The sequence below is a fragment of the Rhinolophus ferrumequinum genome, chromosome 15 (genome assembly GCF_004115265.2).
Source record: "Rhinolophus ferrumequinum isolate MPI-CBG mRhiFer1 chromosome 15, mRhiFer1_v1.p, whole genome shotgun sequence".
NCBI lineage: Eukaryota > Metazoa > Chordata > Mammalia > Chiroptera > Rhinolophidae > Rhinolophus > Rhinolophus ferrumequinum.
The window spans coordinates 50,388,650-50,414,262 of NC_046298.1; the positions used below are offsets into that span (position 1 = coordinate 50,388,650).

At 44.7% G+C, this 25,613-nt stretch overlaps 1 protein-coding gene and 1 pseudogene across 1 annotated transcript; one reads left to right on the plus strand and one right to left on the minus strand.

Annotated features, from left to right (window-relative positions):
- Positions 1-1,170: 1,170 nt before the first annotated feature.
- On the minus strand, positions 1,171-17,181 carry LOC117034600 (zinc finger protein 551). The gene is made up of 5 exons (XM_033127756.1): positions 16,935-17,181; positions 7,523-7,611; positions 6,826-7,184; positions 5,174-5,300; positions 1,171-4,145 (listed from the first exon to the last, which is right to left on the minus strand). The coding sequence occupies exons 3-5, from the start codon at positions 6,985-6,987 to the stop codon at positions 2,869-2,871; spliced, it is 1,566 nt and encodes a 521-aa protein (XP_032983647.1). The 5' UTR covers positions 6,988-7,184; positions 7,523-7,611; positions 16,935-17,181; the 3' UTR covers positions 1,171-2,868.
- Positions 13,640-13,975, plus strand: LOC117035456 (60S ribosomal protein L30-like; annotated as a pseudogene).
- Positions 17,182-25,613: the final 8,432 nt, after the last annotated feature.

The window sequence follows — 25,613 nt, forward strand, 5'->3', positions numbered from 1 at the left end:
TAAGCTGCCTGCCTCCCTCACTGAACTTCCTGCACTGTGTTCCTGTAATCTGAACCAGCCCTTACAAGAGTTCCTGGAATCCTATTTCAACCAAGAGGACAGAGACTTTCCCTGTCCAACCAGAGCTGCACAGCTGTATCCCAATTAGCATCTTCACTGACCAGATTGGCTCCATTCTCACCAATCAGGAGAGTGCATCTTGGACCTGAGAGTGAAGATTTGTTGGAGTGTTTGCATGAGAATGGACCAAGGGCACCCTTTGATGGAAAGACTGAAGGCTGTTTCCCCAGCTGGAGTGGGAAGATTGGGGACGTCTTGCTGGAGCAGACCCGCGCAGGTAGAAGTGAATGGATAGGAGCAGGTGGAGCAGAGCTGTCTAGCTGGAGGGGCTACCTTACCCAGAGACTGCCTCAACGCCATGGTATCACAATTGAGCTGCTTACAATGAATAGTTTCCTTCACTGTACCCCAAATTGGAGTCCTTTCGGTCTTGAATTGCCACCCACAACCTTCGGTTGGCATCTAGAAGATAAAGCCGTGGGTATGGTACATGCGACTAGGTCAGACTGCAAATGGCTCATGAACTCAGTTATGGGTCCTTTGGTCGCTTGATCTGTAATATAGTGACACAGTTAACACCACTGAAATCAACTGGCACTGTAATACATGCCAACTGGTGCTGATCCCTACGGGGGTGTGGTGCTTGCATCCTTTCAGATCAAAACGGGGGTTGTCAGCCTTCCCCAACCGGGACTTTGGAAACTGGAGAAACTGGTGTGATTGTAAACCCCCCCCTCCCGACACACACACACACCGCCGGCAACAACCTGTTGGAATGCCTACACTACCCCTTTTCACTGGTAGTCAAGGTACTGGCCATGGTGACCAAAAGTGACAGGGAACGAAGGTTTAAATCAAAGGAAGCTTTTTAAGACAGATCCATTGGAGAAACTAGTCTGGTTGCCAGAAACTAGAAATTCCAGCCGTGCGTCATCCGCTGAATTGAATCCTGAATTGTGGTGAACAGAGCATGCGGTCTTTGGGACAGTGTTATTTCTATACTCTTTGAAAGTCCTGTTTGTCATCTACAAAATCCGAGACACTATTGGGAAGTGTAAACTGGGCAACTCAGTTCCAACAATTCTTGTTTAAGATGTTAATGTGGATGTTAAAAATAAAACAGTAATTTTGACCAGCGAAGGTTTATTCAGCAAGAGCAGAGTTGCAATGTGGGAAATCGTAGGAAAAAGTTCAACAAAGGAGATGAACGTTAGGGGGGAGAAAGGAAGTTGGAGACATTGTTTGAGGAAGTGAGAATTCAGGGTAATAACTTTCTCGTGGGGTGAGGGGCTGGAGTGAAAAAGTGGAAACAAGCCCAATGTCTTCTATTAATAGATTTGAATGTAAACACATTGTGGATAGCCACAGAACAGAATACTCAGCAATAAAAGGAATGAAATATTCAACATAAGTGACATCTGTGAACCTCAAAAGTTATTATGCAGCATGAAGGAAGGAAACCGTAATATAGAACATAGAAATTACATAAAGAAAGAAAAACTAAATCAGTCTAGTTGCCATGAAGGCAGTTTTTAGCATGAGTCCATAAGTGGTTATGATTTTGACCGTTTGTTTCCATGGCACCTTCTGTCAAAAATAATCACCTTACACATGTGCAGTTCCCATAGCATGTCTATGTGAAAATCATTCAAACAAAAGTCTGGTTTCTCCCACATTTTTTCCCCAACCAGAGGCTGAGAAATGTTGACTGATGCTTTGGGAAGTGCAGGCCTGCATCAGTGGCAGGAAAAACACTCAGAAATGATCTTAATTGTTTGTCACTATTTCCTGCCACTCTAGTCCGCGGAGTCACAAAAGCAACACCCTGGGCTCTTCCTCCTGTTTTCACTTTCTAGCCTCTGCAGCAATATATGTATGTTCAGGTGATCAGTGCAGAGGCCACAGTAACAGCCAAAGCTTTGTTCGCTCTGACAGCCCAGAGTGCGCTGTCATCCCACACAACCAGTCAGTGGAACATCCGTGGGGCACCTCTACAACAGGGACGGCCTCTCAGTCTGCCACCCAGTGTTTCTGTACAACTTATGATTTGAGTCTGGCCCCTGTAGTCTTGCAACCACTCACACCAGACAAGCCAAGTTAGACATGAAGGCACATGATTCCTTTTGTAGTAGCTGTGAAAGAGTATCCCCACAGTAGTGCTCAGCGTGGTGTGACATCCCTGGGGACAGGGGACCAACATAAATGTTTCAGAGAAGCATGCACCGGAGGCTGTCACGACAGTCTACACTCCTGTGGGCTGACGTCCAGGCTGCCCTGTCGTTTCTCCTAGGAGGCCTGGGGCAACCATGCAAGGTAGGTCACAAGTGGAAGCACGTAGACCTTTGCAAGTTGCTAGCGTCACCCTGAGTGCGCGTGCCCGATTGATCAGAGAGGAGGGAAGGAGCTCCCCAACCCCAAATATTTAGGAACATCTGATATACCCTGCTGAACCTCTAGCTGGTAAAGGTGAAATGGCTTCTGGCAGGGGCATGAATCAGGCAAGGGAACCGAGAAGAATATGCAACAAGGCTCCTCAAAGCTCCCGAGGAACCCAGAACTCACGGAGCTGTATGAATTTCACCTTGCCACCCCCCCACCCCCACCCACCGGCCCGGTTCTGTTTCAATCAACAGAAAAGCACCTTCGATCTGGGTGTACGTTCTGAGGCCAAACAAGGTCAGATAGACTTTAGATGAGGGTTTTCCCAACTTGGGTGTGCACACATCAAGCATATGAGTGGTCAAGCTTCCGTGTCCATACAGCAGACCAGTGGCCAAAGGTTTGCCCACAGCTGCTGCATGCATGAGGTTATCTGGTGTGAAGTTTTCTGTGCTGAATGATGTGGGAGCTCTGGCTAAAGGACTTGCCACACTCGCCACACTCGTAAGGCCTCTCTCCTGTGTGAACTCTCTGGTGCTGAATGAGGTTGGACTTCTGGCTGAAGGATTTCTCACACTCGTCACACTTATAAGGCCTGGCTCCCGTGTGAATTCTCCGGTGTTGATTGAGAGTGGAGCTGTGGCTAAAAGACCTCCCACACTCCCCACACTCGTAGGGCCTTTCGCCTGTGTGAATTCGCAGGTGCTGGACGAGTTTGCACTTGTAGCTGAAAGACTTTCCACATTCGCTGCACTTGTAAGGCCTGGCCCCATTGTGAATTTTCTGGTGCTGAATAAGGTTGGAGCTCTGGCTGAAGGAATTCCCACACTCCCCACACTTGTAAGGCCTGGCCCCAGTGTGCACTCGCTGGTGCTTAATGAGAGTCGAGCTGTAGCTGAAGGACTTCCTACAGTCCCCACACTCGTAAGGCTTCACTCGATTGTGGATGTGCAGGTGCTGAACGAGGCGGAGCTTGTAGGTGAAGGCTTTCCCACACTCGCTGCATTTGTAAGGCCTAGCTCCCGTGTGGATTCTGTGGTGCTGAATGAGGCTGTAGCTTTGGCTGAAGGTTCTCCCACAGTCACCGCACTCGTAAGACTTTGCTGCCGTGTCAGTTCCCTGGCAGTGACTAAAGGTGGTGCTTTGGTGGAAGGGTTTCTCGCACTCATAAGGACTAGCCTGAGGGTGAATCTGATGATGCTGAAAGAGTTTGTATTCGCAGTCACTGCGCCCATAATGACTCGTGCCACTACGAAAGGCCTCTCCACCCCCATACTTGAAGCCGCTGGGTGACCTAGCCTCTTTGAGAGTGGCCTGATGCTGGAGAAGACTCAACATGGCCAGGAAGTCCTTCCCCACCGCCCCACAGGTCAAGGTGAAAGGCTTCCCTGAGACGTGGAGTTGACAGCTCGTCACCAATGAGGCCGTGTGTGTGTCCCTCCCCAGTGGCTTCTCATCACTGTGCTGCTGGTGCTGGTGAAGGTTTGGGGTGAACCAGGCGTGTTCCCCCCAGCCCCCACAGGCATGGGATTTCTGCTCAGGATGGAAGCCGTGCTGTGCCGTGAGGCACAAAATGTCTGTCTCCACCAGGACACTCTTCTCACAGGTGTGAGTCTTCTGCGTGGCTGGAGTTTGGCCCAGGGGCGTTTGTTCCACAGAAACACTCTGCACAGAAAGCATCTCCTCCTGCATTCCGTACCAACAACCTGAAAGCACAGAAAGGATGGAGAGTGCAGGCGGATTTGGGGGGAGGGACAGCCCATCACTGAGCGCTGAGGCCTGTGGCTTGTTCCCAAGATGGGCGGCTGGGACCAGTGGGATGGGAAAAGCGCTGCTCTGCAGCACTGAGGCTCTAAAAGCCACGAGAACTTCGGGTCCCCAACTGACTCCCGTGTGTGTGGAAGTTTCTGTCCAGGCCAGGAACGTGTGCTCGCAACCAGCAGAATGCGGTCAGACTCCATCTCACAGATGCACGCACTCCTTGCGACACATTACATGGGACGCAACAGTGGCGGTAGCCAAAGACCAGAAGTCAGAATAGAAATGAGAAGTTATGGAATTGTCACAAATGGGGAAGGAAAGGGACAGGAGGTGTGGGGTTGCTGGCAGCAGTGTTGACGTGCTGGGCACAGAACAGGTTCCTGGTGAGTGATCTCAACACACCCTGATGTCCTGCCCTCCCCCCGCAGGCATTCACCAGGACCTGGTCTCCTCTGAGCCCATGGTGCTAGGGCTGCTATCATGTCCATCCGGTGAGGCACCCCGGACTCTTATTCCCGAACCCCAGGTGAACAATCTGGGACCAGGATGATACCAGCTGGTGAGGTGACAGGTGAGGGGCTAGCATTGGCCCAGAGCAATTCTGCACATAACAGATAAACAGGAACAAAAACCAAGTGTTCATCTCCAAAGGTAGTGTAGTGGACATACTAGTTATAAGTGCTGGCAGATGGGGAGAAATGTCAGCTAGGAGGGAGAAAAACCAGCTGGGGCAGCGGTGCCAGGTGAGGGTGGATACAGTTACCCTGCCAGGGGAGGTCAGGCAAGGTAACGACCCACCCGGCTGTGTGGGGCCACAAGTGACAGAAGGGGGCACTTGCTCAGCCCACCTGGATCGACCCTAGCAGCCAGTCAGGGAGCTGGGAGGAAACAAGGCCATAGCTAAAGTCCAAAGGAGAGAGGGAAGCCAAGAGCAGAGTTGAGCCTGGGACCCTGGGGAGGCTGTGAGTCTTACCCAGTGAGGTCACAAGTGCAAAGTTCTCCAGCATCACATCATGGTACAGGCATCTCTGAGTCTCATCCAGGAGCCCCCACTCCTCCCAGGAGAAGTACACGACCACGTCTTCAAAGGTCACACGGCCCTGCCATAACAGGGAGAGGTGAGAACACAGACAGCCCCACAAATCCATCCCCAAATGCCTGCCCCCTGCTCATTCGATTCAGAAGACACGAGGCCCTGGCGCCACTCATGTCACTCTCTGCTCAGGAGACGGCCCACACACACGTAATCGAAGTTCAGGGCCTCCCCAGCCCCCAGCCAGGCAATTCCCCTGAAATCCTGCAGAGTTACCTCCCAGGTTTCCACCCAACCGTACCTCCAACCTTCACTGTAAGCCCCTAATACCAAGGACCACGGCCATCAGTTCAAACGCACTCTCTGCCTGCACATCTGTCATTGCACCCCACCACGTCCCCTCAGGTACCCCCTTTGTCCTGCACCCACTCCATACTCCTCACAGGCCGTCAAGAGTACTTGGCACCATCAAACACGATCCAGGACACTACAGACCTGGTGGACCCTCAAGTCCACTATGAAGGCCCCGGGCTGGCCCTCTTCTCACTTGGTGGGGTATTGATGCCCACTCAGCAGCCTGCCCTTTTCTTTATACCTACCCTTATTGACAGCCCAGTGCAAAGTAGCAGTCACACAAGATATCACACTAAGAACCTCATTCTAGACTTTTATGCCAAGCTGCCTCCAGTCTGTTTTCTACAATAAGACAGAGTCTGAACATCTCCTCACTGAAAATGACTCTCACGGTTGCTAAAATCCCTGGGGCGGGGGGTGTCTCATCACCAATCCCTCCCATTCTCTTCCTCACGCTCCGAGAACATGGTCCATTCCACCTGGACTTTGTGGCAGCTTCCTCAGCAACTACATGGGATATGTAAAGGCAGGGGTAACCACCTCCATGTTGTGATTCACCCCGCTTCCTTTACTCCTGCCTCCCTGTGCCCGGCAAAAGGAAAAGTGACCTCTATTTTCCTCCATACTTGCAGCTCGGTCTCATCTGCAAGCATTTTGTACATGCTGGTACCTCTGCCCGTAACAGCCTCATATCGAGTGCTGCATGTATGAACAGCCTGTGTTTCATGCTTCTCCAGGATCCCAGACACCACGGGGATGAAGCGGGACACCCTTCCCTTAGCTGTGTCGACAATCAGAGGAGACGGAGGAAACTGTGGTGAGGCTCAGTGGGCTCTGGTCTCCATTGAGTCTCCTGGAGCCAGGAGACCTCAGCTGATTATCTACACTTTCGGATTCAGGCCTCAGGGCTGACTCTAATTCAACCTCCCTTTGGCAGTCACTGTCATCACCCCTCTGCAGTCTGCTCTTGTAAACAGCCTCTTCATAAGCTTTTATATCCTTAACTCAAATCATGTTTCTCCTTCAGGGAAAGGCTCCCAGGGCCCCCCAGGCTGACAGTCCAGGTGCCACTCCACCTCACACACTCTGATCCAAGATGCTCCCAGCTCACTTGCCCTTCCCTGTCTTTATACCGTCAGCCCCTCTCCCATCGATTACACCCACCAGCATCTCACTATCCTGGATGCCGGGGCCTGAGCTGCAGGAGGTGAGTTGGCCCTGGGGAAATGTGCATTCACCTGAGCCGGGACCCTGAGCGTGACTGCTGCCATTGGACTCTGTGCAGTTGGGACAACGGCTCTTGTTGCGCCTTCTTTGACCAGCTGTCGCATCTGGAGCCTCTGAACAGGAAACAGACCTAAGAGGACGATACTCGAAGTCCCGCCCCAGTGTGACGGCATACACAGAAGCGCCCCTCTCCTGGACCTTCATTGGCTCTTCTAGGCAATGATGTTCTCACAGCTCCATAGGCCTCCACGACAGGCCACCCCCACAACGGTGGAACCTCCCGGAACACGGAAAGCAGCACTGCAAGGGGTGGGCGTCCTGGCTCCTTCTTAAAGGAGCCGTGCCCAGATTCCCGGGGTGTTGCCTGCAACTGATCATATAGCGTTTTAGAGCCATGATTTCAGACTCCATGAACTACCCACAAACTACAAGTATTCAGATGACCCCAAAGGTTACAAATGCCCATGGACATGGGAGGGGGGGAATATAAATCTCCAAACCACATTCCCGCAACCTTTGTATTAGCCCCTTTATAGTCATGTAGACAGTCGCTGACACCACCTGTGCCACTAGCTTCCATGGTTTTTGCATAGAGCCTTGTCTATTTGAGTATTAGACCAGCCGAAAGAACCTTGAGAGGAAGGGAGAGGCTTCCTCCCCCCCAGAACGCAATAAAGTAAATGGGTAAAAGGAACCACACGTGCTCACCAGGATCAAGATGGTGCCCGTGGCGCTGGCTTCAGAGGAGGGTCCAGAATAGTCTAGTGTTGAGGATGTACCGGACTCACTGCTTGTACCTGCAAAGCGCAAAGACAACGGTGCTATCAGCACAGACACATTACATCAATAGCGCACATGTTGACTCTGTTCTCTCAGCCTGTCAATTCTGTCTGGAATGTCCCAGGGCAATGCGGATATATCGCGCCTCTGCTGCTCAACAAAACTGTCACTCTCATAGGAATGTCGACAGACCAAGAGTTTCAGGATCCAGTAAGGAACGAGCAGAAGTGGAGGTACCCACACAAAGTGGGGGAAAGCCCTAGCCTAGTCTGTGTAAACAGAAGTCAAGTTCATATCCAGCAAACCTGTGAGTGGCAGACGATCCCTTTAGAGAAAGAACCAACTTGTGAGCAAGGACCAATGGGCCCACGTCAGGGTCTCAACACTTGCACCTTTTTGAGTTAGAAAGTGAGGGATTTCCAAGAATCCCAACCCCATTCTGAGTGAGGGTAATAATATCCGAAGTCAAGGTAGTAGAAACTACGGTACTTTCTCCATTTAGAGGGTGATTTATCTGACTCACAGGAATGTAGTGACAAAGAAAGAATAGTGGGGTATTATCATCACATAGGGAAGTCTTTGCTCACGTTAACAAATTCTCTTAATTTCATAATAATGATGACAGCCAGTCTTTCATAATTAGAAAACTATTTTCTGCAGATGAGAATCAACTGAATAAATTCTGCAGCATCCTCATGTTGAGGACACATACTCAATAAATTCTGTCTAAGGCTGAGCCTGCAGCTCATAATCTTATACTTAAAAAGTATCAGAACATCCTCTGCAGTTAGGTCTTTTCCCCTCACAATGGCAGTAAAGTTAATTAATTTGTGTGCTATATAAAGTAAACATTTAAAAAAGTCAATATAAAAACTGTTGTGGCACTTATCTTGAAAAATGATAGCAAAATACTAGTAACAACCTGTGTCCTTCCTTCCAGGGGTGAAGAGTTGTTGAGCAAATTCTGTTACATCCTCCATACAGTGGATTACACTAGCCAGCAGTAAAAAGAAATGACTGATACGTGCAAGAATCTGGATGAACTGCAAGCATATGCAGTTTAGTACAAAAATATCCCAAAGTGCCATACTGTGCCATGCCGTTTCACTTGTGTACTTTCTCAAAATCATGTAACTACAATGATAGAAAGGAGTGGTTTACTAGGACGGGTGGGAATACAAACATAGCAGGAGATACTGCTTTGTGGTGACAGACCAGTTCTCTATCTTGATTGCTGTGGGGTAATGTGAGTCTAGAGAGCAGAACATTCTGTAAAAGTACACATGCATGCTCACAAGTTAAAAATGGTGAAAAGGAATGAAATTTTAATCTTATCCTATAGCTCTATAAAAATGGAATGGAATTTCATACTGTTTAGGCAACTTCCTGTGGCTAAAATAAAAATATAACTGCGAATCAAATTCCACACCTTACTTACCCAAAGAGAAATTTTCCTACCTAATTTTTAAACTCACTATTTTGACTATAGTTCTAAAATATGTTGGAGAGTCAGCATCACAGCAGAGTGGGAACTCCCTTGCTCCCTCCCTTATTCACAAGTTGGACAAGTGTTAGTTAAGAAACAAGCCTGAAAGACCGGCACATGGCTCTCCATCTGAAGGTGGGAGTACTGGAACGAACAAGGGGGGTAAAGACAGGGACAGTAGCCGCAGACGCAGTTCAGTGCCCACCTTGGTATGGTAGTGGTGGAGTAGAGTAGTAAGGCTGCAACCCTCACACTGTGGCCTGGAGCATAAAGGGACAGAAGCTGTGCGCCTCCCAGAAAAGGTATTGCCCTGGGAGCCCCCCACTGGTGGTGCTCCTTAACAGAGGCGACACCCACCGTCCCAGTGGATACAAGGTATTTCACAGCACCTTGATCCCAGAGGTGCAAATACTGCTGGTAAGAGAAAACAAAACTTGGGCTATACCACCATCTACTGGAAAACAAAGAAAGCACCCATTATAAAGCATGGGAAATAGAGCCAGACAGATAGATAGAAGAATTAGTGAGTTCGAAAACAGAAATGTAGAAATGACTCAGATGGAAGGAGAGAGAGAACTAAGTATTTTAAAAATGGAGAGAATTCAGCAAGAACTACCAGGCTGCACTCAAACTCTCAAAAAGAAGACCATAACCCACAAAGGAAACTCCATTATTCAGTAGGGACTGGAAGGAAATATTCAAAATATTGAAAGAGGTGCCATCAGCCAAGAACTATATATCTATACCTATACGTATATCTATATCTATATATCCCTATGCAGCAAAGTTACCCTGTAGATAGGAAGGAGAAAGGCAGGCTTCCCAAACATAGCTGAGAGAATTTACCACCATGAGACTTGCCTCTGCCCTAAGAACGCCAAACTAAAATGACAGTCAGAAGCGAAAAGAAACAATGGAGACACAGAACAACCAGAAAACAAAAGATAAAATAGCTGCAGTGAGTCCTCATCTACTATTACCCTCCACGCAAATGGACTGAACTCACCAATCAAAAGGCACAGAGTAGTGGCATGGATTCAACAAGACCAAAATGTATGTTGGCTGCAGGACACTCCTCTCTGCTTCAAAGATAAACATAGGCTCAAAGTGAAGGGCTGTAAGATGATACTTCAAGCAAACAGCATCCAGAGATCAGTGAGGGCAGCCACACTTACATCAAATGAAATAAAGAAGACAACACAGAGATGGACAATTAAATTTATCAAATTTAGATGCGCCAAAAGATATAAAGCAACTACTAAGGGACCAAAAGGAGATACTGACAAAAATACCATTATGGTAGGGCACATGAATATCCCACTCACAACAAGGGACAGAATGAATATCAGCCTTAAATGACTCACATTAGACCACATGGACTCAATTTTTCTTTTTTTTAGAACATTATATTCCAAATGACAGAATACACATTCCTCACAAGTACACATGCAACATTCTCGAGGACAGACTATATGTTGGAGCTTAAAACAAGTTATAAACTTAAAAACATTGAAATTATACCAAACATAGTTCTGACCACAACGATATGAAACTAAATTTAACAGCTAGTACTGCGTCAAAGGAGAAATAAAACATCAAAAGATAGATAGAAACAAATGAAAATACAACATCCCAAAATTTGGGGGATGTAGCAAAACTAGTACTAAGACAGAAGGTTCTAGTATTACAGTACTACCTGAAGAAACAAGAAAAATCACAAATAAGCACCCTAACATGACAACTTAAAGAACTAGAATCCCAGCACTAGTAGAAGGAAGGAAATCAGAGTGGAAATAAATGTAATGGAAAATTAAAAGGCGACAGAAAATTACTGACACAAAGAGCTGGTGCTTTGAAAAGAGAAACAAAACTGATAAACCTCTTACTAGACTCACTAAGGAAAAACTCAAAATCAGAAATGAAGAGACATTAAAATGGACTATCCCAGCATACTGTGAAAGGCTAGATGCCAACAAGTTCCTAGATGTATACAACCCACCTAGACTGAATGATGAGCAAGTGGAAAACCTATACAGACCGATCACTAGGAAGGAAACTGGAAGTCATCCAAAACCTCCCAAAAAACAAAGTCAAGGGTCAGACGGCTTTGTAAGTGAATTCTACCAAACATGTGATAACCAATTCTTCTTAACGTCTAAAAAACTGAAAAGGAGGGAATAGTTCTTAACTTTTACAAGACCATCATTACCCTGGTACCAAAACGCAGGCAAGGACAACACACAAAAAGAAAATCACAGGCCAATCTCTCTGATGAACACATATGCAAAATCCTCAAAAAATATCAGCAAGTCAAATACAACAATACATTATGGTGATGTAGGGTTTATTCCAGTGATACAAGAACCAAACAATGTGAAACACCAACATGATCACAGCAATAGATGCAGAAAAAGAATTCGACAAGCTACAACATCCATTTCTGATAAACACTCTCAGCGAAGTGGGAATAGAGGGAACATACCTAAATACAATAAAGGACTCTCCATTACCATCATACTCAATGGAGAAAAACTGAAAGCTTTTCCTCTAACATCAGGAACAAGACAAAGATCCCCACTATCACGACTGTTATTCAACATAGTACTAGAAATGCTGGCAAGAGAAAGGAATAAAATCAAAATTGGGAATGAAGAAGTAAAGCTCACTTTTTGCAGATGACATAACTCTACATATAGAAAACCCTTAAGACTCCACCAAAAGACTAGTAGAAACAATAAACAAAGACAGCAAAATTGCACAATACAAAATCAATATGTAACAATCCCATTTACAACTGAGAAATAACTGTAATTACACTGGAAATTACAAGACACGGTTCAAAGAAATGGAAAGATTCAGGCCGGCCTGGTGGCTCAGGTGGTTGGAGCACCGTGCTCCTAACGCCGAGGTCACCAGTTCAATTCCCACATGGGCCAGTGAGCTGGCGCCCTCTACAGCTAAGATTGTGAACAGCTCTCCCTGGAGCTGTGAGCAGCCGGAGGCTGGCGTGAACTGCCATGGGCTACTGTGGGCTACCGTGTGCTTCCGTGAGTGGCCGGTGGCCACCATGAGTGGCTGGCAGCCGGCAGGAGCTGCCGTGAGCTGCCGACCAACGACTGGCGACCAACTGCCTGGAGGGAAAAGGGGGCAAGGCTCATAATACCAGCATGGGTCAGGGAGTTGTGTCCTACACAATTAGACTGAGAAACCATGGCTTGAACCGTAGTGGGGAGGGGGGAGGCAGAAAAAAGGGGGTGAAAAAGAATTGGAAAGATTCCATGTTCAGGGATTGGAAGAATTGACATAGTTAAAGGACCCATATTACCTAAAGCAATCTACAGATTTAATGCAATCCCCATCAAAATCCAATGCCATTTTTCACAGAAATAGAACAAAAACCCTCAAACTTATATGGAAATTACAAAAGATTACAAATAGCCAAAGCAATCCTGAGAAAAGAGAACAAAGCCAGAGGTAATACACTCTCCTCAGTGAAACAACAAAATACACAGAACAAAACAGAAGCACTCAACTTATGGATGTTGATTGCAGAGGGGTTTTTGTGAACTTAACCCCAAAGGCAAGGGAAGGAAAAGCAAAAATAAATAAATGGGACTACAAAAAAACTAAAAAAAAAAAAAAAACTAAAAAAAAATCAACACAACGATAAGACAACCTACTAAAGATAGAAAATATTTGCCAATGATACACGTGGTAAGTTAATATCCAAAATATATAAGGAACTCATATGATTTCACACCAAAAAAACAATCCAATTAAAAATAGGCAGAAGACCTGAATAGACATTTTTCCGGAGTACATACAGATGGCCCACAGACACATGAAAAGATGTTCAATGTCATTAATCATCAGAGAAATGCAAATCAAAACCACAATGACCACCTCACACCTGTCAGGATGGCCATCATCAATAAATCAACAAACAAATGTTGGTGAAGATGTGGAGAAAAGGGAACCCTCATGCTGGTGGTAGGATTACAAATTGGTGCAGCCACTATGGAAAACAGTATGGAGGTTCCTCAAAAAATTAAACACAGAACTACCTTATGCCCCAGCAAACCTACTTCTGGGTATTTGTCTGAAAAAATCCAAAACACTAATTTGAAGAGACATATGCACCCCTATGTTCACTGCAGCATTATTTGCAATAGCCAAGATATGGAAGCAACCTAAATGTCCATCGATAGATGACTGGATAAAGAACACATGGTATATATATGCAATGGAACATCACTCAGCCATAAAAAAGACTGAAATCTTGCAATGTGACACCATGGATGGCCCTAGAAATTAAACAAAGACAAATACTGTATGGTTTCACTTACATGTAGAATCTGAAAAACAAAATAAATGAACAAACCAACTCAAAGATACAGAGAACATTTTGATGGTGGTCAGATGGAAGACGGTTGAGGGTCTGGGTGAAAAAGGGGAAGGAATTAAGAACTACAAATTGGACCCCGGCCATCTTGGTAGCTGCTCTTGGTTGGGGCTGTCCCGCAACTAACGCAGGAAAATGGTGGCCACAAAAAAAAACGATGAAAAAGTCGCTATAGTCAATCAACTCTAGACTCCAACTTGTTATGAAAAGTGGAAAGTATGTGCTGGGGTACAAGCAGACTCTGAAAATGATCAGACAAGGCAAAGCAAAACTGGCCATCCTTACTAACAACTGCCCAGCCTTGAGGAAATCCAAAATAAGAGTCCAGTATTATGCTATGTTGGCCAAGACTAATGTCCATCATGACAGTGGCAATAATATTGAATTGGGCACAGTGTGTTGAAAATACTACAGAGTATGCACACTGGCCATCACTGATCCAGGTGTTTCTGGTATCATTAGAAGCATACCAGAACAGACTGGCGAAAAGTAAATCATGCAGAATTTTTAATAAAACTGGCCAGACTTGTTTTAAAAAAAAAAAAAAAAGAACAACTACAAATTGGCAGTTATAAAAAACAGTCACAGCATAGGGAATATAGTCAATAATATTGTAATAATTATGGACGGTATCAGGTGGGTATTACTTATTGGGGGGAATCACTTTGTAAGTTATAAATATCTAATTACTATGTTGTACAACTGAAACTAATATAATATTGAATGTCAACTGTCATTGAAAAAAAAATTTCTAAAAAAAATTCAAACCCCCTGTGGGTGTTCACATGTGCAAGTTCATTAGTGCAAACATTTGTATGTATGGGTTATGTGCATACATACATTTTTGTGTATGCATGTTTACATGTGGGTGGACAGGGCAGGAAAAGGGACAGAAACGAGTGTTTCTGGGTACTTCTACTAAAGATGGTCAAATTGTGTATCATAAAAGAGTTGGCTATTCTGACTCAAGGTTGTGTATTTGCACAATTGCATCAGAGCCACAGACTGTTTTCAAAGTCATTCACAAGGTTCCAATAGCCTGAAACTAACTGAACACATGTGTATACCAGTTTTGTGTGCTTTCATATCCACTGTTTTATTTTATCGTACCAGCAGCCAGCTGAGTGATAAATGCCTGTTTTTTACCTTTCTTAAGTAATAACCAGGGTTCTTAAAAAAATAGCAAAACATGCTCATTAACACCAGAATGTAGATGCCCTCTAGATTTTGTGCTCACTGTGCTTTCTAGTATACCTAGAATTGCCTGACAGAATATAACATACCCAGTTTAATTTGAATTTCAGGTGAGTAATGAGTAATTTTATAAGGTATATTGCATGGAATATACACTAAAAAATTCAGTTTATCTGAAATTCACATTTAACTAAGTGTCCTGTATTTTCATTTCCTAATCTGCCAATCCTAAGTATACCAGTAATGCACTATTTTAATTGGATATCGTATGTGAAACTGGCTATATTAGTTTCTAATTGCTACTATAACAAATTGCCATGAATTTAGTGGCTTAAACGACACAAATTTATGTCACAGTTTTGTAAGTCAGAAGTCCAAAATGAATCTCACTGGTGTCGGCAGGGCTGCCTTCCCTTCTGGAGGCTCTAGAAAAGAATCCATTTATTGCCTCTGCCAGTTGTAGAGGCCACTCACATACCTGGCCTAATGGCCCCTTTCGGTCTCAAAGCCAGCAATGGTCAGTGAGTCTTTCTCACCCTGCATCACTCTGACACTTTCCCTTTTTCATCATTTCCTTATGATTATACCTGGCAAACCCAGATAATCCAAGATAATCTCCCCATCTCACGGTCAGCTCATTAGCATTCTTAATTCCATCTACAGTGCTACCTCGGTTTTCTAACGTAATCCGTTCCAGAAGACCATTCAAGTCCTGAAAGGTTCGAAAACAGCCGACAGCTAGGCCTCAGGATCTTGCACTCAGAGGAAGCTGCATGACATGTTCGACTTCCAAGGCGTGTTCGAAAACTGGAGCATTTACTTCTGGATTTATGGTGTTTGTAAACCAAAATGTTCATCAATGGAGACGTCCGAAAACCGAGGCACTACTGTACTATCTTAATTCTCCTTTAGCACATACCTAACCATTACTAGGAGGACACCTTTTTTTTTTTTTTTTTTTTTTTTTAGGTGGGGCAGTACTCTGCCTACCACACTGGCCTAGAAACTATAACTCCAATAAGCTACAACAAACCCTCCCTCCTCCAACTGTTTTCCCACAGGCCACCCTCTTACTAGGAACAGCACTGGGTTATAGACCAGCATACGGTTTTAAGACTATCATGCTGGGTCCTCCTCTAGCCTTGACAGTATGGCTGTGACACCAACGACTCCCATCTTCTTTGTGGGTGGTTTCTCCTTTATCCTTAACTGCATATTGATACCACTGTACAGAAGAGGAGGAAAAAAACCAATTTCACCTTTTCTTCAGGTTTCTATTCTGGTAGCTGCAATTTCTCCCTTATTGCTTTCATTCCAACTATTCTCCTCAGATAGTCTTTATCTTGATAGAGGTTATTTTCATGGCTTTATTGATCTATACCAACTTAACATAAAGTATATAATGTGATGAGTTTTAACATATATACACCTATGAAACCATCACCATCGTCAAGATAGTGAACATATGCATCACCACCCCAAATTTTCTCATAACCCTTTTCATGACATCCCTTCTCATTCCAACCACCATTCTCAAGCAATCACTGATCTGCTTATGTTGTGATAAGTTGCATTTTCTAGAATCTAATAAATGGAAATATGCTGTGTGTTCTTTGTCAAAATTACTTAGATATCCATCCATGTCTTTTTGCATACACCTATATTTCATTTGTTACAGACTGAAATTTGGGGGAGGTAGATTAGATTAGATGAGGTCACCAGGCTGGGACCCTCAAAATGAGATTAGTGCCTTTGTAAGATACACCAGAACTTGCCCTTCCTGTCTTTCCACCATATGAAGACACAAGGCCATCTGAAAGCCAGGAAGAGATCTCATCAAGAATCAAACCAGTTTGCACCTTGATCTTGGATTTCCCATATTCCAGAACTGAGAAATAAATTTCTGTTCATTAAGCCACCCAGTCCTAAGAATGTAGGTGGAACCCTCAGCCTGCTAATCCAGGCGTGACTCAGCCTCACTGTTCCTCGCAAGCACAACAAGCCCCAGCTTTCCCGAATACTGCCGGCTCAATTGCACATTATCAGTTCCTCGCCTGTAACCCTCTCCCACACCTATTTACACCCTCAACAGTAACATTAAACATTCCCAGTCTCTATCAAAAATAGGACATCTACTAGTGCCTCACGGTCCTGGACGCCAGGGACTGGGCTGCAAGACGTGAGCAGGTGCTTCACACCCCAGGGTTTAGGGTTCGGGTGGGGTGAGGGCGGTGCGGACCCGGGAGACGCGCACTTACCTGAGCCGTGTCTATCGGCCTGGCCGCCGCCATCCCGGCCTGTAGGCTGAGTGGGGCCGGGAGCGGGCTGGAGGTTCGTACCCCGGGGACCATCTTAGGCGTCGCCGCGACCGAATTCCCACACTCGCCTTTGTGAGGAAGGGACGATGACCCCTCTGACTCCTTCTCTGTCTGGTACCCCGACCACAACCCAGCACTCTTGAAACCTCCACCCAGATGAACACACCCGAACAGCCAAAATGACCGCCGGGAGGAGGACGCCGGAAGTCCCGCCCCGCGCTCCGTTCTGAGCCCTCATTTGCGCAGCAAGGTTGCCATTCGTCGCAGAGCATCCAGGGTAATGTATTTCCCCTAGATTGATGTAGGCGCTCTGGCCTACGCGGAAACTTTTAGACCCGGGAGGAGCGCTGGGAAAGGTTATCAACCGGTCTGAGAGCCGGTCTGAGGGCATCGGATCGTCTCCGTCCCTTCTTAAAGGGGCAGAACTCAGGTTTCTGGGGGTTGTGCATTGCCTGCCCTTATTCACCCAAGTTTTCCTGGACGAAAAAGGGGCCACATACTAAAACTGACAAGCTAGGGGAGAACTCCTATAAACTCAGAGACCGAAATTCACCACATAGGATGCCCTGAACAACTAAAAGTGGGTCGCGGCTGGTAGCCACATCCTTGACCTGTAACTTCCTTGACAAAGGTCAATCTTTAGCTTAAGTGAGCCTGTCTGTTGTCTTTTTTTGCATCTAAGATAACATACCCTTGGAATGTCAGGGTAATCCCTTTATCCAGACCCCCTTCCTGACAGGGCACAATCTACCACACTTAACATTGTTCTTATACCCTAATTACCATCTCTATGTGCTGTAAAATCCTATTAACTATGCTGGACACATCAATGTAAAAGAAGTATCTGTCTCTCCAATTTACTTTCTATCCAATCGCAGAGATTTTCCCACTTTGCTTTCTCACACCTCCGTAACCTACCACCCCTGGATTTCATGTAACCTTCTTCCTTTGATTCTAATGTATAAAATAAGTTGCAAAACCGCCATTTTCTGGAGCATTTTCTCAATCCGTTGAGATTTTGCTTCCTGGCAACTGTTGTCAGTTTGGCTCAAATAAACTCATAAGCTTTCTCTTAGGCTGAAGGTTTTTTCGTCAACAGTTTGGAGATGTATTATCTTAGATTCTGTGAAGTTCCCAGTGGTGAAATATATTACTTCAGATGCTCCTAAAGGCTACAGATCCAAATGCACATATTCTGTAGTTTTCACCATCCAATGATGTTTCACCAGAACTATTTCTGTTACCACCTTTTAATCACTACATAATCATTGTTAATAGCTTTCTGTAATTTTGCATTTTACATGCTAGGTGTGTTAAGACGGGATTGTAATGGTGGTACTAAATCTTCTCTTTTAAGATTTGGATCTCTGGTCTTTTTGAAAGCTTTCTTTGTTGTGCTCGCTTTGGCAGCACATATACTAAAATTGAAAGCTTTCCTTTCTTTGTTTGCCTCTTAATGATTCTGCTTCCTATACATTTACTATGCAGACCAGTTTCAATGTTTCTATTTACTTCAGCCCAGTGCTGGCCCTGAGACTTGGGAAAGGTTTTGCATCTGTATGGGATCTACTCCTGGCTCCAACTTAAATCTACATAACATATGCAAAGGTTTCGATAAACAGCTTAACTACACCTTCCCCCTACCCCAACAGACAAAGCCTAGCTCAATAGAAAATTCCACTATAGGCCTAAACCGCGTTAGGCCTAGAGAAACCACCAAAATGTGCAGAATAGAAACCATCTTATCTTAGAAGCTGTCTTGTCCTGCTCCCTGCTTGCTTCTAATGCATTGAAGAGGAACAGCCTGTTTACCCCCTCCTATAAAACTCCATACCCCTCTTACAGGGAGATGTTATGGTCTTTTCTAACCTAACCTCCTGCAGCTCAAACACACCAAATAAATTCTAATAGACCAATTTCTGATCTCCCGGGACTCATTCCTCTTGCTGTGCCTAATAAGGAGAACCTTAAATTGATCATTTCAACTCTTCCCTGGGAAGTAATTATCACTTTTCTTATCATTACAGGCAGTGAAACAAGGCCCAGTTGGCACCCCCATAGTAGAGGCCTCTCCATGTCCCTGATCTGCCTATAGCTTAACAATGGTTCATTCCCCTGCAGCTTGAGCCAGAATGTCCCGTCCTACCCAGTTCCCTGTTTTAGAAAATTTTCCTGTAACTTATGATTAATACGCTTAGGCTTATTGATCACAATCTCTATGGTCTAGCATTCTTTCCAGGCTATTCCTATCATTGTTCCTGGGTTCCTGATTCCACCAGAGAATCACGTGGCCAGAGGGAAGGCTCCATGCATACCCCCGGAACCCTCACTTAGCCTCTGGAGGAACGCCCAGATTTTCCTTTAAATACCCCCAGCCAGACTGAGAATGTTAAGACAGTTTTTGGAGGTGTTAACCCACTGCCTTCTCAGACCACTAGTGCTCTAATAATAAACGCTTATTATATGACCCAACTCCTGTGTCGGTCTACTGGCTGAGCGGTGCAGACAACATGAGCCCCGGACTCGTTGGCCTCTTGGCCTCCGGTTTCAGTTTCTGGCAACCATGAAGGGATAGTCTCAGGGCTTCTCTGGTAAGTCTTTCAGCTTGTAGGGGGTCTTGGGGGCTGCCTGGGTCAGGGTGGATTCCTTGATACAAGACTAACCTCTGGAAGCAACTGCCGAGTGATTTTGGTCACCAAGGTGGGGTTTGTACCAGGGCCCACCTGTCACGGATGGCTTTTTTGCTCAGTTAGGATAGAATAAGCATTTATTCTGTTTCCTGCCTCTATTTACTGGTTCAGAAAGCGGGGCGGCCCCAGTGTGCGCAGCCAGAGGATTTCACACTCATCTTCTGCGAAATCCTTCTGGGGCTCCTCTTTGAGGGCCATCTGGGGTCATACTGACCCATTGGCACCAACAAGTAAGGTTGCAATATCCAGCAAGACATAATAACCCCACCAGTAAGAGGCTCTGGTTGCAAGCTTGCTCTGGTTCTGGAAGCACGCTTATATTGGCAACATTGTTTCTGGCAAGCAGGACCCATCTGTTGCACTGTAAAAGCCACCACATCTGGTTTCGGCCTTTGGGCATCTGGTGGTCTTATGGCCACATCAGGTTTCTGGTTTTAACCCACTGGTCGATTGTCTGATGGTCAATGGACCATGTGTTAGGCACAGCCAGAGGAATGAGTCACGGTCAAACAAAGTTGGTCTATTAGAATTTATTTGGCATGTTTGAGATGCTGGAGGCCAGGCTAGAAAAGACCATAACCTCCCCGAGCAAAAAGGGGTATGGAGTTTTTTTGGAGGGGGTAAACAAGGTTGTTCCCCCTTTGATGCTTCAGGGGGTATTCATTGCATTGTCTCTAGCAACAAAGGGTTTTGGGGCATGACCAAGCCCTCCGGCTCCACACCCTGGCCCCCAGGCCTCTTTCTGGACCACCCAGGCCCGCCCAGGCTCACTGATCACAAGCCCCTAGAATACAGACAAAGTACAAAGCAAGACAGGATAAGATGGTTTCCACATTCTAGGTGGCTTCTCCAGGCCTAAGGCAAACACAAGCCAGCAGGTACAAGGTACAAAGCAAGACAAGATGGATTTTAAGATAAGAAGGTTCCTGTTCCTAATGGTTCATGTTCCTAACATGCCTAACACCATGTATATGGAGTAAGACGATGTCACATCCGAATCTGACACCTAGCTAGGTCTGGTTTATCTGGTGTTTGGATACGAATCTGGTTTTTCTGGTTTTTGTCTGTCTGATCCAGGGAATACTTGGATCTGTCTGTCTATTTAAATCTGTATTAAATGTGGCCATTTTGTTCCAACTCAGCAATGGGATCTAAGGTTTCGATCCCGGCCGGGAGCCCGTTGGGCAAAGTATTAGGCCATCGGCAAAACTATGGCTACAAGCCATTGACCAAAAAGAAATTAATGTTCTATTATAGTACTGCTTGGCCAATGTATGTATTAGTTTCTGAAGAGTGCTGGTCACTCAATAGTTTGTTGAATTATTATATTATTTTGCTACTGGAATTGTTCTATTAGAGGTCTGGGAAATAGGATGAAATTTTTTATGTATAAGCCTTTCTGATAGACTCTGACAGAAGGGAACTAAATTAATAGTTCAGAGAAAAGGGGACTCCACCCATCTCCTAATCCACCTATAACCAGGAATGCCTGAGGCTGAGGTATCTGAAGGAAAAAAAGAGACACTTTCAAAACCAAGCAGCTGACACCCCCCACCCCACCCCTTGTTCCAGTCTCTTTGGAATTGTAGGGGCAATTGTAAGATCTTAGGTCCTCTCTATAATTGTTAATAATTCTGTTTATATGTATATGATCTCATCTATGATTGTCTGTTTTTGCCTCCGGATGGATTACCAGTTTATAATATTGATTGGCTTAAATAAAAAAGGATTAAGCAATTATATAAAATTTGAATAATGAAAAACTAACCCAAGGGTTGGCCGGTTGGCTCAGTTGGTTAGAGCGCAGTGCTCACAACACCAACATCGCAGGTTCGATTCCCACATGGGCCAGTGAGTTGCACCCTCCACAACTATAGAGTGAAAAGGACTCCGCAGCTAGATTGAAAACAACGACTTGACTGGGAACTGAGGTGTGCCCTTCACAACTAGATTGACAAAAAAAAAACAAAAACAAAAAACGACTTGACTTGGATATGATGGGTCCTGGAAAAACACTGTTCCCCAATATTCCCCAACAAAAATTTAAGAAAACAAAAACACTAACCCAAGTACTTCTCAGGATCATATGATCTAAGAAAATATTTGATACTACTGTGTTTCCCTGAAAATAAGACCGGGTCTTATATTAAGTTCTGCTCCAAAAGATGCTTTAGGGCTTATGTTCAGGGGACATCCTCCTGAAAAATCATGCTAGGGCTTATTTTCCAGTTAGGTCTTATTTTTGGGGAAACCAGTAAGGTTGGTTTAACTTTTGGATAGATATGTCTTTTAAGGTTATTAACATTAAATGTGGTATCTTGTTTTACCTGGGTGTACAAAAAATATATTATCTCTTACAAAATTTGTCAAGAAAATAGCTTGAGTAATAATTAACTTCGAAATCTCAGAGTTAAGAACTAATAAAATGTTAACTGAAACAAGGTTTCAGATGAAACTTTTCAGTAATAATTATATGATGTGGATGCTTAGACGTGGTTTCTCAGCATCTGTTGGTAACAAGATTTCAGTTTTACTAAGTTGTGTTAAACGGTAAAATTATTGAATATCTAGATATTTCAAAATAATGAAATACTGAAATATTAATTTAGGTAGGTCTGAGTTCATCTATTTCTGGCTTCTTGTCACAGGAAAGCTAAAAGATAGCTTAAAACCTGTTAATAAATATATCTTATATTTTATTACAACAACTTGTACTTCTAAAGGTTGCAAAATGTATTTATGGATTTGCTAATGGTTACTGCTTTTAGTTGTCAGTAGAAATCAAGGTTCTGAAGGTTATGGATTCTAATTAACATGAAAGGAAATGATGTATGTTTTCAAGGAAGGTATAAGTTATGGAAATGTATTTTTGAAAGAACTGAAAGAAAGTAGTTTGTCCTAAGGATGGTTATTTCTGAATGAGTGAGGGGACAAACTAAAAGGGAGGGGAAAGTTATAGAAGGTTTGTGAAAAATCTTGAGAGAATTTTATATATGGTTAAGCTCAATGTGATTAATTAAGTAAATTTAAATATCAAAAGTAACCTGGTACAAAGTTGGGTTTCTCTCTCTGCTAAATAAGACAAAGTTTGTTAGACTGTTGTTCTGCTACTAATATGAAAAAGTTTTCTGCTTGAAAAGCAAATATTGTATGTGTCTTCAAAATAATTTTCTATGTTTTATATTATCTAATTAGGTCTTTGGTTACTCAGGAAAACTAAATTTAAGAACTAAGTTTTGCTAATTGTTATGTAAACTTCTGTATTTTAGGACTGTTAGAGTTCATGTGCCCTTCTTGGCATAGCCTATGTAAGGAGGCCAATATAACAAGCTTAGCCTGATGTTTTCCCTAACCTGGCAGCGTATTATTATAATGGTTCTGGCCCACTGTTACATCCCTGATAAAGAGGCTCAGATCCTGAAGAAGGCCAGGGCATTTGTTAAATGTGTTTAACAACTGAGACAGGGAAAATGAGGAAAGAAAGGAACAGTGAGACTGGAGATAAAGCCAGAGACAGGCCAGACTTTTGGCCACAGTTATAGACAAACAAGGGCTGAAAGCACCTCAGGGCCACCCCAGCAACCCCAGAGGCTTTGAATGTGCAAGCCCAGATCACTGGAGTAAGGAATGTCCTAATCCTGCAGAGCAGCCATGCCCCCTGTGCAAACTAAAAGGGCACTGGAGGAGGGATTTTCTCCTGTTCTGAAGGGAGCAGAGATCAACTCCTTCCCTGTAAATGGCTATGGTTGACTGGTAGGCCTGGGGTTCCCAACAGCTCCCCAGAGGAAAGAGGCAACTCTCATCACAAGGGAGGAACTGCAGGTTACCCTTGATATGGCCGGTAAGCCTGTTAATTTCCTGATTGATACGGGAGCCATTTATTCTTTCTTGACCACTCATGCTGGACCTATTTCCTCTAAAATCTGCTCATTGTAAAGGTAAAAAGAGCCCCTAAATTTGGGCTCATTTTTAATCAGCCCTTTCCTTACCATTGGCCTATACCTTAGAGGAAATGTAAAATGAGCAAATCAGACTTTAAAAAGGACTCTGGGAAAGTTTTGTCAGGAGATCTCTAAGTCCTGGCTCTAATTGCTGCCCATTGCTTTGGATTCTGACCTCAATTTTGCTACGTCCTATGTGTTAATTTGGGGGAGAGGTTCAGCAGTCACTTAGGAAATATGGGGGGCCTGCACTGCCCCCAGGCTGATCCCTCTACATATTGTAGCCCCAGAAAGCCAGGGGACCAAGTACTATTAGAAGCCTGGGCGGCGGAGGGAGTCACTAACAGACCAGTTAACTCCTAAATGAAAGGGACCCTTTGCAATTTTTCCGAACACCCCAACTGTCATTGGGCCTCAGAGAGTCAGTGGCTGGGTCCACTTCCCTTGAATCAAACTTGTTTCATTTTACTCTCCCCAGAAGGAAGAAGGTCACTCCTGTTCCTGTGAACCAATTGAAGACCTTAAGCTCCTCTTCAAACAGAATTGCTGGAGCTGCTCATTTTTGCCTCTCTACTTGTGCCCCACCTGGCTCTCCTCTTTCTCGGGATCTTCTAGGGAAAATAAGCAAGAAACTCTAGTGCCCATAGGCAGGGACAACACCCACTCTCAGCAGGAAGTAGCCAAGAACAGTCATTGTCCCCTACCCTTGTAACCATATTAATTTTATAGAAATAAAATGAATTAAAAGACAGGGGTGTGCGGCTGAATGGCTCAGTTGATCAGAGCATGTCCTCTTAACAACAAGGTTGCCGGTTCGACTCCTGCATGGGATGGTGGGCTGCGCCCCCAGCAACAAGATTGAAAATGGCAACTGGACTTGGAGCGGAGCTGCGCTCTCCACAATTAAGATTGAAGGACAACAACTTGACTTGGAGCTGATGGGTCCTGGGAAAAACACACTGATCCCCAATAAAGTCTTGGAAATATACACTGTTCACCTTCCCCAATAAACTCTTAAAAAAAAAAAAAAAGACGGGGGAATTGAAACAGGGCCCAGTTGGCACCCCCATAGTAGAGGCCTCTCCACGTCCCTGGCCTCACCTTTTCTTGACCTGCCTATAGCTTAACCATGGATCATTCCCCTGCGGCTTGAGCCAGAATGGCCCCGGTCCTACCCAGTTCCGCTTTAGGAAATTACCCTGTAACTTATGATTAATACACTTAGGCTTATTGATCACAATCTCTATGGTCTAGCATTCTTTCCAGGCTACTCCCATCATTGTTCCTGGGTTCCTGATTCCATGAGAGCATCACGTGGGCCAGAGAGAAGGCTCCGTGCAAACCCCCGAAACTATCACATAGCCTCTGGAGGAATGCCCAGATTTTCCTTTAAATACCCCCAGCCAGACTGAGAATGTTAAGGCAGTTTTTGGAGGTGTTAACCCACTGCTTTCTCAGACCACCGGTGCTCTGATAATAAATGCTTATTCTATGGCCCAACTCCTGTGTCGGTCTGTTGGCTGAGCGGTACAGGCAGCATGAGCCCCGGACTCATTTGGCCTCTGGTTTCAGCAGGTACTGACCTCCATGAAGAATTGAATTTATCTCAGAAAAACGGTTGTAAAATGCAATTTTATAGAGAGCTATTAACAATGACTATGTAGTGATTTGGACATAGTTCTGGTGAAACACCAATGAATGGTAAATACAGTTAAGACCTCAGAGGAGTTTTAGCAGTGATGTCTGAGAAGTATAGAATTTTTCTTTCTTTTTTTTTTTTTTTGGATTTTTTTATTGGGGAAGGGGAGCAGGACTCTATTGGGGAACAGTGTGTATTTCCAGGATCTTTTCCAAGTCAACTTGTTGTCCTTTCAATCTTAGTTGTGGAGGGGGCAGCTCAGTTCCAGGTCCAGTTGCTGTTGTTAGTTGCAGGGAGTGCAGCCCACCATCCTTTGCGGGAGTCAAACCCACAACCTTGTGGTTGAGAG